Below are 13,039 nucleotides of genomic sequence, written 5' to 3'. Positions count from 1 at the left end.
ATTCAATAGAATCTATTGGCTCATCCATCTTGACTTGAACTAACCAACACACTAATTGGACCCATCAAGTCAACTAACCTACCAAGTTCAAGTGGCTTGGCCAAGATGGCTCTCAGATGATTTCATGTAAAATCTTAAGATGAATATTATTTCCTCAAATTATGTAAAAAATAGGAAAAATAAATTTCCTCGAGTTAAAAATTATTAAATTATATAATATCACAACTAAAAATAAAATTATTAGTAATAATTCAATCAGAAAGGAATATTCACATCTAATTAGAAATAAATCCAATCCATTTATTTCTCTCATTATTATTTCCATTTTCTCAATAAATATTCCTAAAATAAAAGCCAATAAACCACTCCACAACGAATGAAAAGACCGAATTACCCCTCGGCGTAAAAGCCGGTACCCAAAAGTTTACCAATCCTCAGATTGGCTCATGAGGAAGGGGCCCGACTCATGAGACGGGCGAGGTAGACCGTGCAGTCGTCCCGGGGCACGATGGTGGGGACGTAGGCGATGTCGTCGCAGCCGTCGGCGCGGTGGCGCCGGAAGTCGACGAGGGAGACGAAGAGGGCGACGAAGAGGACGAGGTGGTTGATGGCGTAGCGCTGCCCCACGCACTGGTGAGGGCCGGCGCCGAAGGCCAGGAAGTTGCGCCTGTAGACGCGGTCCTCCGCCCGCTCCTCCGAGAAGAAGCGCTCCGGATCGAAGCGCTCCGGCTCCGGGAACCCCTGGAACGAAGACTCGTACACCGACGGGAACACGATCGCGCCCTTCGGCACCGTGTACCACTCCGTCAGCCGGAACGGCTCGCCGGCGATGTGGGGCACCATTGTCGCCGGAGGCCGGTAGCGCACCACCTCGCGGGCCACCGCCTCCGTGTAACGCATCTGCCGGATCTGATCCGCCGTGATGGGGAGCCCCGAATCGGGGGACCACAATGCCGATACCTCCGCTCGAACCCTAGCGAGGACGTCCGGGTGCGCATCCAGCGCCGCCACCGCCCAGAGGAGCGAGGACGTCGACGCGTCCTGCGCCGCGAAGAGGAAATCGAAGAGGTGGCCGCCGATCTCGCAGTCGTTCGACTCCGGCGGAGGCGGAGCCCCGGCGGCTTCCGCCTCGGCGATCTCGCGCAGGGCGTCCTGCATCCAGAAATCGATGAGGCAGGTCGGTTCCGCGCCGGATCGGATGCGGGATTTGCTCAGGGCGACGGTGGCGGAGAGGGTTTGGATGAGGCGGGAGACGGCGAGGCGCGCGCGGCGGAAGGCGAAGCCGGGGAGATCGAAGGGGAGGGCCATGAGGCCGACATTGAAGAGGTTGTAGTCGCGGTTGAACTGCACGCGCGCCGCCGGCGCGAGGTACGGCCCCGCGAAGACGGTCTGCGAGGTCTCGAGGTTGAGATCGCGGCAGAGGAGGCGGAGCGGGATGGGTCCGGGGGAGGCGGCGGCGAGGGCGAGCCACCGGCGGATGTGGGTGCCGATCACGCTCTGCTGGATGTCGATGTAGGCGGAGAGCGCGCGGGGGGTGAAATTGGGGGCGATGCGGCGGCGGAGATCCCTGTGCTGCTGGTCGAACAGGTAGATGAGGTTGTGCTCGCCGAAGAGCTTCTTCCCGAAGGGGTGGCCGATGAGGTGGAAGGCGTCGGGGCGGACGTTGGCGAACACCTTGTGCGACAGCTCGGTGGAGCGCACGAAGACGACGAAGCGGCCGACCAGGAAGTTGGTGGAGACGCCGAGGTCGCGGGCCAGGGCGGCCTGGCGCGCCCAGAAGCGCGTGGGGTTCAGGATCATCGGCAGCGCGCTGCCGAGGAAGGGGACGACGAAGGGCGGCCCCGGGAGCGGCCCCTTCTTGCGGAGGTACGACAACTGCTCCCAGAGAAACCAGAAGGCCAGCGCGCAGAGGAGGTAAGGGACGGAGACCGCGGCCGAGCGGCGGAGGGCGTCTCCGGCGGCGGCGGGGAAGGCAGGCCAGTGGTAGTCCATGGTTGGAACGATCTCCTGCTCTGCCCTGCAGACACTTGTCTGCTTCCGGATTGGGAAAGGGACTGAGATGGCGACGCCGCACAAACCATGCACGATGCAACAGCCGAGGAGGGTTTTATACTCGGCTTTTTGTTTCCAGTTTAATTCTAGCATTTTTGGCAGAAAATCAAAAAGCATTTTATTTTTTTTCTTCTTATCTTCGTAGGAAGAAAAAGAGGACATTGAACGGTGCCGAGATTTCAATTACGGATAAAAACGATACAATTTCGAACTTTATGGTATTGATATAATTTTAATATTTTTAAATATAAAATATATTAATTTAAAATAAAAAATTTAATTTAAATATTTAAAAATAAAATAATTATATTTATATATAAATTAATAAAATAATTTTATTAAATTTATTTAAATTATTGTTAAGGATTGATTAAAATTATTAAACTATTTAAAAATCCCTAAAATTCTAACTCCGAACCACAGTTTCGACCAACACGAGTCCAGACGTGTCGCACAAGCTAGGTCGCGTCGCTCAAGCCTAACGATAGGCTCGTAGAGCTGTCAATTTGGATTGAATCCGTCAAATTGGCCCGTCCCGTCAAACAATTTAAACGAATTAGACTGAAATATTATTAATTCATTTTAAGATGGGTTTAGATAGGCTGATCCCGCTTAGGCCCGCGATCCATGTGAGTCAGCCAGTGGTAGATTTGGATTGACTCATAAATTTAAAAAATTTGTTTATTTATTCAAAATTTAAAATTAAAGTAGAAAACTTAAATAAACGCTAACTTACCTATCTAAATTGCAATTCAAATTTAAAATTTTTAATATTTTATACTTTTTTATTTTTTGGCAAATCTGTAGATTTGACCGGCTTAACCCGTAATCCGCCTTAAGTTAGGTTGAAAATTTCCCAATCCACCGAAGATAGTGGACCGACCGATCTCACCCTGTCATATAATGGATTTCTAATGAATTGGCCCATCCCAACATAGATTCGTCTATTTATCAGCTCTACAGGCCCAAGCACATCACCCAGCACTATATGTCCGAACGCATCACTAGGACCACACAATGCATCCGGACACATTGTCAAGCCCAAGCAACGCATCCGGTCTCGTCGTCCGAGCCGACCGTCGGGCTCAGGCAAAGTGTCTCGACCTGCGTGATGCCTTCAGATTTATCGCCGAGTCGGCATGGCAATATGTTATGGAATGCCGACAAGTTTGTTCCGGTGCCCATCCAACAAGATTTTTCACATGTTTCATAAGAAATTACTCGAGATTTCAATCCCTACCTCCGAGTGCTTATTAAAACAATCATTTTATTGAATCAGTGGAATGTATGGAGGAGGAATTCGGATCGTCCACGAAAACGCCTTGGGCACTTGGGCAGTCGCGATCTGGACAGCGTGGTAGACCGAGGAAGAAGAAAGGAACAAGCAGCGACCAACAGCCAGCTCGATGAAATGAAAGGACAAGAAGCAAACAAAGGAGGACATGGCAGACTGTAAGTTGCTGGCACATGGAGGGAACGGCCAGCGCCGGTGGCACCCTGTAGACCTAAAACAGGGAGGCAGGAAGGGCCCAAGAGCAGGAGGGCAATATGGCCGAAAACAAAGGCAAAGGACAAAGATCATTAATAACTCAGATTCAGAGACCAGCTACTTTGATTGATCATCATCTCAAACTTACATGGCCAACAGCAAGAAATCATCAGTATACAATTTGTTGTTATCAATCATCAAAAGAATAAGTTATGAATTGCCATTATCAATCATCAATAATTGTGTGGTTGATGAACAATCTAGTTTGCACATTCATTCAGATTTCATTCTCCACTTGCACAAAATTACTCCAAGGATGACTTATGAATCTTATATGGCAGCTACACTGTGAATCTTGTTTGTCGGTGGATATCAGGCAGGATGCAAACTGATATCAAATCGTCGAAATTAGTGTTCAACATTATCTCCGTAAAACGATATTCCTCCGCTATAGGTACTTATGGATAGCAGCAATTCATTTTCTAAGATACAACGATGACGTCTTAAAATAGCAGCACTTCAAATTTCAAGACCAAGGAACTTTTTAATAGGCTTTTTGAACTCCAAATGCACAAGATGAGATACATGCTTATTGAATGATTCAATGGATGAGTTGATTCGATGAATCGATGAATTTTCAACATTTGGAAGGACCTATTTATACAAAGTAAAGAGGTAAGGTACTCTTTGGTAAGTGGCTATGACTTTTGGGACAGGATTTATCTGAGTCGTTCGATCTGGAGGATTGTAACCCTTTAGATGACCCTTTAATCTCATCCGTCAGATCTGGAGAGTTGTAACCCTTCAGATCCCCTTTTGTTATCAGTCTTCAGATCTGGATCCAATGATTCATTCAATCTGACGCTTCAGATTAAATCTCATCATCAACGGTCAGATTGCGACTCTTCGCGATCCAACACTCCAGATCGCGTCATATGCGATCCATCACACTTCTTTGATCCAACGGCCACTCAAATGCCACATAGGCACTGCCATGTCACCCGAAGTGTAAAGTGCGTCTGCCCATTGCGGGCGTGGCGGGTGGCAAATTGTGGGCCGCGGGCTCGCAGATGCGAGCACCTGCTCATCCATGAGAAGAGAGCACATTAGCTTTTTGTGTTAACTTCATTAACACAACAACATAAATAAGGAAGACAAGCTCATGGAATTTACCGATGTGAAACTATTTTCCATACACTTCCTTCTATAGCATTAATTGTTAATAATGTTATTCTGGACTAACTTTGAACAATTAATTTCTTATTCACCCTTAATTAATTTTGAGTAAATTAATAATCTAGATCTATCTACGCGAAACGTAAATTTCGATTTTGAAGTTAATTTAGACTTTCATCGATTGATGACACCCCAATTTTTCACAAAATCGTATTGGCCATTTAAGGCACAATATCCAGTAAACCTCACTTGGATGTTCTTCTTGTGATGCCATGAAGATGACTATTAAGGTAAGTTAATACAGATGCATGCATAAATTTCCTGCTTGCTTCAAGACAATTCTGTAATAGGTTTCTTCAGATTTCACAAGTATTATATTTTCTTTTGCTTGTCTCTGCTATTGTAACAACAAGAAGCAAAAAAAAAAGTAGGTGATTGAAAGATTTAAGCAATCTTATGGGTGCATCATTCTCAATGTCCAAACAACTCTTGACATTGATTCAAATGTTCCTGAAGGGAGAAACAGCTCCAGAGTTTAGGAGTATTTACTTGGGTTAGCATCAACTCGATTGTCAATACTTCACACAACCAAACTAGTTATGAGAAACTAACAATGATTTGTTTCAACTTGAAGATTTGTGGAGTGAGAAGAAGAACTTGTAAATATATGCATTGTGTTTACTTTTCTAGGTTTTACTGAACTTTGGCCCAAAATTGCAATGGTGTTTACTTTTCTAGGTTTGTTAAGATCACACATTTGTTATCCATTTGTGTAGCTTCTGCTAAATATCTTACAAGGTTTGGAGATTGATCCTTTGCACGTTGCTAAAAAACCCTAAAATTCTTCCCTAATTTTTCCAACACATTTTCAATGTAACAGAAATCAAGCAAATTTAGGAAACAATCAAACATAGAACTGAATGAGAAAAGAGGCAAATCTTGCTTACTTCGCAATCTGTTGCAGCTGTCCAAGAGAAGTTTTCCACCTTTAGAAAGCCCTTCTCCTGCAAGCGCCCTAACTTCCTCGGGTATCTGCGCCGAGAGCCGATGCCTCCGAGCCCGACAAAGTCGTCGACTTTTGCTGCTTCTTGCTCCCGCCATCATGCTCGGGAGGTACAAAGACTGCAGCAGCCGGCCCGGAGATCGATTTTGCGAAGATCGAGGAAAGACTTTTAGGTTTAGAGATCTACGTCCTGGAGTCGACGGAAGCGGCGCTAAGCTTGGCGATGGCGAAAGGGGGAGAAGGTGGAAGCTCACAGAGGAAGCCTCGGAGAAAGCGATCGAAGGCGAAGGATTCGGCAGGGGGCATTTCGCCGTGGAGTCGGCGAGGCGGCGGCGTCGAACGACGGCGAACTCTGCGCCACGCTTGGCGATCCGGTCCAGTGACAAACTATAAAACGAACCGGTCTCGGTCTAAATTGCAAGGTTATTCCTCTGCTTGCTTGCGGACCAGAAGGAGCCGGCCGAACCGAATCAGGCTTTACTAAATTTAACTAAAAACTAATAATTTAATAAATAAAAAAATTTATTTTTAAAATACTATAAAATTCTAAATTATATATATATATATATATAATCAAATAAATAATATCAGATTAATGTTATTTATTTGATTTATTGTTTAATATTAAATAAATATAAATGAAGCATTAAACTTATGAAAAGTGTTCTTGTCTAATCGTCCATGTTACTCGACATATTTTTTTGAGCAAAAATTAAAATGGCGTTCCTTTTTTTTTCAAATCGTCAAATAAGCATCCCACATTTATTTTTAATCAAAAGGGCACCTCTTGATACTATTCTGTCATGTATATTTATCAAAATATCCTCAAATATTATTTAGTATTGTTACTCTAAATCTTAATTTCTAAACTAGTTTGAATTCAGGGTTGAATTCATATTGTAACAACTATGAAATCGTAACTGCTGCATCATAAAACGTTGTAACAGCTACGATTTAAATTCAATCCTGAAATTTATATTGTAGCAATTACGATTTCATAGCTATTACAATGTGAATTTTTGAATCCTTGTTCACATTATAGGAACTACAAAATCGTAGCTACTATAACATGCCTCCGGCTCAAGATTTAGATAGGAGATAACACTATCGAATAATACTGAATGCCATTTAGATAAATGTACATGGCAGTAAAGTAAGACGGAGCGTCCTTTTGATTAAAAATAAATATGAAACATCATTTGACGATTTGAAAAAAAAAGGATGTCATCTTGATTATCATTCAAAATCTCCTTTTAGGATGCTTTTTATGAATATATTACTTAGAATTAGCATACGAAACCAATCCCTTAAGTAGTCCCTAGAGCGCTAATTTAGGTCATTTCTAGTCCAATATATCAAAGCAACCTCGATATTTTCTATCGTCATTCGAGTCTATAATTGACCTAGGGCACACTAAAGAAGTCCAAGAACATTAACCTCAATCTTTCCTTTGAACTCAAAAACTAACACAAAAAACCTCAATGGAGTCCCAAAAGCACTAATGATCTAAATCTTTGAGATAACAAAGAAAAGACCACAATGTGTCTCTCTTAAACTTAGTAATTAACACTTAACAAAACAATAATTAAGCATGAGAGATAATTAAGCATGCATGAAGAAGGTGCAAAGTTGCAAGATAATAAGATAGTAACCATTAATAGTTAAGTACTTAAGCATGTAATTGCCCACCTTAATTAGGGTTAAGTGCATATATATACTGATATACATATATATATATATATATTTAGCAGCCCAAACACAGTTTTGAGATTAATTAAGAAAAGTCTCACATATATAATTGCTAATTATACTTCTCTACTTAGTCAAGCTCATGTTCTTCATTTGTCTTCGGTGTACAAGCACTTCCATTGATCGCCATTTACCTATACGAGATCATAATTAATACACAGTTAATCTTGAACAAATGGAGAATGATTAAGTTAGGCACAAACCCTAGATGGAGGGTAGACCTCCTGTGGTGAGGAGTGTAGTGTGGTGTGTTCCCTTGAAGGAAGTTCCTCCTCGAATCATCGTATGGCGGCATAGTCTCAAACTCACTAGTTGATGGTGGTTGCTCATGTTCATTTATCTGGACATTAGACCAATTAATCATCTCTCCTTTTCGACTTATTAGAACTCTAATGTACCGATAGATAAATATCCATATTGGCCCTCTATTTTTCAACTTTTGGCATTTTTACCCTCTTATTTGAGTGTACCATATTATATCTAGGGCGAGTTTAAAAAAAATACTATTATTCCAACACTATTGTAATAAATACAGAATAGCTTCTACAATATATAACAGTTATGTTGTAACTTTTTAGTTCAACTTTATCAAAAGTAATATACATAGAGCACTTTTATATCAAAAAAAATTATCAACTCGGTCAAAAATTACTTAAACTTAATTGAAATCACTTTAAAATGGTCAAAAATATTTTTAAAACTATTGTAGTGGTTATTAAATAGTTGTTATAGTTTTGACCATTTTAAAATGAATTTAATCTGGTCTAAGCAATTTCAACCGAGTTGATAAAGAGATCTTTTTTGATATAAAATACTTTATCCATACTATTTTTGACCAAGTTGAATTTAGCACGTTGTAACAACTACTTCATACCTGCTACACATTGTAGCAACTACGATATAGCTGCTACAATAACATTGAAATCAGAGTATTTTCAGGATAAAAATACGTTGAGTTTTTTTTTAAAAAAAAGAAGGTATAGGTAGGCACAAACTTAAAATTCTTCGTTACCAATTGAATTCGATATGAATACTTGCCAAGAGAGATAGAGAGAGACCTTGTTCCTCAAATACATGTTGTCACTTTGTAGTTCCATTTCCTATATAAAGAGGAACAAACCAAGAAAATTATAGCAATATAGAGATCGATTATTAAGATAATTAAAGGACATGTAATTAGATCTTACAATTACCTTTCTCTGTGTGTGCTCAATGTCAGCAAACAACAACTCATTCTGAAGCAATTAAGATCATAACAAGTGTGAGAACACTTTGATTATAAAAAAATACATATCATTTGATTAGCACATAATTAATGAGATTTCATGAAGAAATAAGCTACCTTTTTGGATCTTATTTTGTTTAATCCTTTCTCAAGTTTAGTTTCGAGTTGCTTCAGGTCCCTTAGGTTCATGGATCCAAGAGTCTCACCCATCAAACTCCTAATAATAAAATAAAATGTCGGAGAAAAGTTTAGAGCTTCGATTGTATGTATGCAATAGATTAATCGATCGAACCTGTTTGTTCTTTGCAAATTGTTGATCTGTTGATGGAGGTTCCATGCTTCTTGTTCATAGTACTAAAGATACATAAGCACAAAGAAGATAAATGAGGTTAGTTTTTGGAAGAAAAAAAGAGAGAGCTACCAACTGATGGATCGATACATGTTAAACATGAAATAACCCTAATTTAGAGAAGGAAAATCTTAGAGAATCTTTATAAATTCGATATTAAAGAATTGCATTATAACACTTAATTACCGAAATTATTTATAGTTAGGACTTTATATGATTGTAATAATACAAAAATAACAAATCTAGAATGATATAATATGTAAATGAAAACATTCTTAATACCTAGCTAGGGATTCATGATTGGTTGTAATTAAGGTTAAATATAGTTAAGCAAGAAGAAGGGCTAAGGGATTAATGTCATTTAATATAAATTAGAAAAGCATTGAGATGATATTTGATAAATAAAAAAGCTTCGATATAATAATCTTCGTGCAAGACGTTATAATAGTTATTCTACAAAAACCTAGAAAGATTTCTTAATACTTTTGCTAAGTGGTCTTTCGGTATCCAAAATTATTTTTCCTTCTAAATTCTTAATTATATACATTGAATTTGACTAGATTTTAGTTTCTATCATTTACACATCATATGAAATAAATGAAACTATATGATTTCTTTTTCTTATTGGTCCTATATATGAGTCATATATAGGGGTTTAAGATTTTAGGGTTTAGGGTATTACCTGAGCATTTGCTTCTGATGCAAATCCAATGCCACCGATGTCACTGCATGCCTTCTTGTACCTATCAATGGTTGCTCTCACACTGCCAATTGAAAGCTCAGTTAGTGTCAAAATCATGAAAAAAAGATATAATTAACTTACTTTGAAATTGATAGAAAAAATAGAATGACACCTTTTGTTTTAAAAATCATAAAATGGGTGCTCTTGGTTGGAGTATTATCGTTCGCATAGGTGTCGACCATGAGCACACGAACATTGTGTTCCTCTTCATTCTAGTTTATTGAAAAGTGAATAGTTTCGAATGAAATTTTTGGCAACAATTATTCAAATTAATGAGTATCACTTATTGCCTCGCTTATTCTCTTATTCGCAAAAGTGTTTTTTATAATCATTAAACATGGACAACTTTTAAAACTTATCACTATTAATTCAAGGATATTAAACTACACAAATGGAATATAACAAGGATATTAGCCTAAGTAGTTATTAGTTATACACTTAATTTTTTCTCTTTTTCTCGCCCATTTACGTATTACGACTTCACGGTTGCAATAGCCAATATATTGATCTCCTTCATGTTTATTACTTGGAAACCAACTTAATCTTGCTATATGTAAAATTATAACTCCGCAAAGTAATTTTTAACTTCAAAATCTTGTGTCTCCTTCATTTTAATTTTCTTCTATATTCATAATGAATCCCCTAAGTTAGGACAAACACTTCAACACCCACCATGCAACAAACAAAACCCTAAGCAAACAACCCATACATGTCTTTTCACCCCAAACCCTAAAGTACTAGGTTTTTTAAGGGATACCCTAACCCTACCATGCATTCCCCATATTCTCATGCAAACTCACAGTTCAATCAACTCAAGACTCACACCACAATCCAATATGCAAGAGGGAAGGTGGTGCAAGTTTCATCATCCCAAACCCTAATGACCCCAAAATACTAGTCAAAATGATGCATGTCTTTTCACCCCCAAACCCTAAACTAGGTTTTAAGGGATGTGCCCTAATCCTACCACACTCCCCATCTTCTCATGCAAACTCACAGTTCAATCAACTCAAGACTCACACCACAGCCCAATGCAATAGGGAAGGTGGTATAAGTAACATGATGCCAAACCCTAATAAGTAACATGTCTTTTCACCACAAACCCTAAACTAGGTTTTAAGGGATGATACCCTAACCCTACCCCCATCTTCTCATGCAAACTCAATCAACTCAAGACTCACACCACAGTCCAATGCACGAGGGAAGGTGGTACAAGTAACATGATGCCAAACCCTAATAAGTAACATGTCTTTTCACCACAAACCCTAAAGTATGTTTTAAGGGATGATACCCTAACCCTACCACATCCTCCATCTTCTCATGCAAACTCACAGTTCAATCAACTCAAGACTCACCAGTCCAATGCAAGAGGGAAGGTGGTGCAAGTAACATGATGCCAAACCCTAATAAGTAACATGTCTTTTCACCACAAACCCTAAACTAGGTTTTAAGGGATGATACCCTAACCCTACCACATCCCCCATCTTCTCATGCAAACTCACAGTTCAATCAACTCAAGACTCACACCACAGCCCAATGCAAGAGGGACGGTGGTATAAGTAACATGATGCCAAACCCTAATAAGTAACATGTCTTTTCACCACAAACCCTAAACTAGGTTTTAAGGGATGTACCCTAACCCTACCACATTCCCCATCTTCTCATGCAAACTCACAGTTCAATCAACTCAAGACTCACACCACAGTCCAATGCAAGAGGGAAGGTGGTATAAGTAACATGATGCCAAACCCTAATAAGTAACATGTCTTTTCACCACAAACCCTAAACTAGGTTTTAAGGGATGATGCCCTAACCCTACCACACTCCCCATCTTCTCATGCAAACTCACAGTTCAATCAACTCAAGACTCACACCACAGTCCAATGCAAGAGGGAAGGTGGTGCAAGTAACATGATGCCAAACCCTAATAAGTAACATGTCTGTTCACCACAACCCCTAAACTAGGTTTTAAGGGATGATACCCTAACCCTACCACATTCCCCATCTTCTCATCCCTAGGCCACCCAATGAAGATGCAAACTCACAGTTCAATCAACTCAAGACTCACACTACACGCCATCACCCACAAATTGCTCACCACAGGGAAGGTGGTGCAAACCCTAATAACCCCAAAATACAAATCAACGAGCTAGCTAGCTCCTGTTTCCCAGGACCTGGCCTTATCTGCCACGCTGGCACGAGATCCCACACATGATTGGTGGAGCTCGAGTTCTTAGATCTGACAGCATCCATCGAGTTGTCCACCGTGTAATTACATAGAACACCCTTCAACACGATGAATCACCAGCAGCGTACAGTAGCAAGAACATGAAACCCTAAATGGAAGTTCTTGGTGCAAGATCATCGATCGCGTTATACAGATCTACTGGTGAAAAGATCGGATCTTGCGTTGATTAGGAAGCAAAAGGAGAATTAGAAGGTGAAGCCGCGACCTGTTGGTGGCGTACTCGTAGAGGCGGCCGCGGCCGGAGAAGACGATGAGGGCGACGTCGGCGTCGCAGAGGACGGAGAGCTCGTAGGCCTTCTTGAGGAGGCCGTTGCGGCGCTTGCAGAAGGTCACCTGCCGGCTCGTGGTGTTCTCGATCCGCTTGATCTGGATCTTGCCCCTCCCCATCCTGGACGGCGTCGCCGCCGCCGCCGCCGCCGCTGCAGGCTCCAGCTTGGCCGAGCTCAAAGCACAAACAAGTTAAGTGAATCAGTAGGGAGAAGAGTAGCCGGAGGTGAGTGAGGAAGAAGAGATGATGCAGGGAATGGCAGTGGTTATTGAATGGGGGAAGGAGGAGAGCATTGGCATTATCAGTTCCAATTGCGGTGGAAACTGTGCAATCAGTTAGAGAGAGAGAGAGATGTCAGAGGGTGACATCTATGACATGATGTCTAATAGAAGGGATCATGGATCAGGTGAGGGGAGAGAGAGGTGGTTAAAATTAGTACAAAGTTTACTGTTTGAGGTCATTTCATTCCTTATTGATGATAGAGACAACTTGATGATTGGATTAAGCAAAACTAAAAAACACAGACCGCTCCATTTTTCTAAATCATCTGCACCCATTTTCTTCTTATTTTTCACTACTATTCAATATTATTTATATTATTATATTTTATTTAAATTTAAAATCAACAGTATTTATTATAATAATTACGAAATCATAATTGTTATAATGTGGATTCGACTTATTCATCTAAGATTCATATTGTAACAATTACAATTTCGTAACTGTTATAACGCGTCT

At 40.7% G+C, this 13,039-nt stretch overlaps 2 protein-coding genes across 2 annotated transcripts; both read right to left on the bottom strand.

The window, feature by feature from the left end:
- Positions 1-444: 444 nt before the first annotated feature.
- Positions 445-2,125, bottom strand: LOC141843970 (cytochrome P450 710A11-like). The gene has a single exon (XM_074731976.1). The coding sequence runs from the start codon at positions 1,990-1,992 to the stop codon at positions 445-447; it is 1,548 nt and encodes a 515-aa protein (XP_074588077.1). The 5' UTR covers positions 1,993-2,125.
- Positions 2,126-7,767: 5,642 nt separating this feature from the next.
- LOC141843969 (floral homeotic protein AGAMOUS-like) lies at positions 7,768-12,420 on the bottom strand (the record flags this gene model as incomplete). The annotated part of the gene is made up of 7 exons (XM_074731974.1): positions 12,239-12,420; positions 9,726-9,807; positions 8,987-9,048; positions 8,812-8,911; positions 8,663-8,704; positions 8,528-8,569; positions 7,768-7,809 (listed from the first exon to the last, which is right to left on the bottom strand). Coding segments are annotated over exons 1-7 (552 nt in total), but the record flags the coding sequence as incomplete, so codon positions are not given.
- Positions 12,421-13,039: the final 619 nt, after the last annotated feature.

This window comes from Curcuma longa, chromosome 13 (assembly GCF_044706935.1).
Source record: "Curcuma longa cultivar G26 ecotype Majalengka, Jawa Barat chromosome 13, ITB_CL_G26_1.1, whole genome shotgun sequence".
Classification (NCBI taxonomy): Eukaryota; Viridiplantae; Streptophyta; class Magnoliopsida; order Zingiberales; family Zingiberaceae; genus Curcuma; species Curcuma longa.
This window is presented reverse-complemented; position numbering and strand designations above follow the sequence as displayed.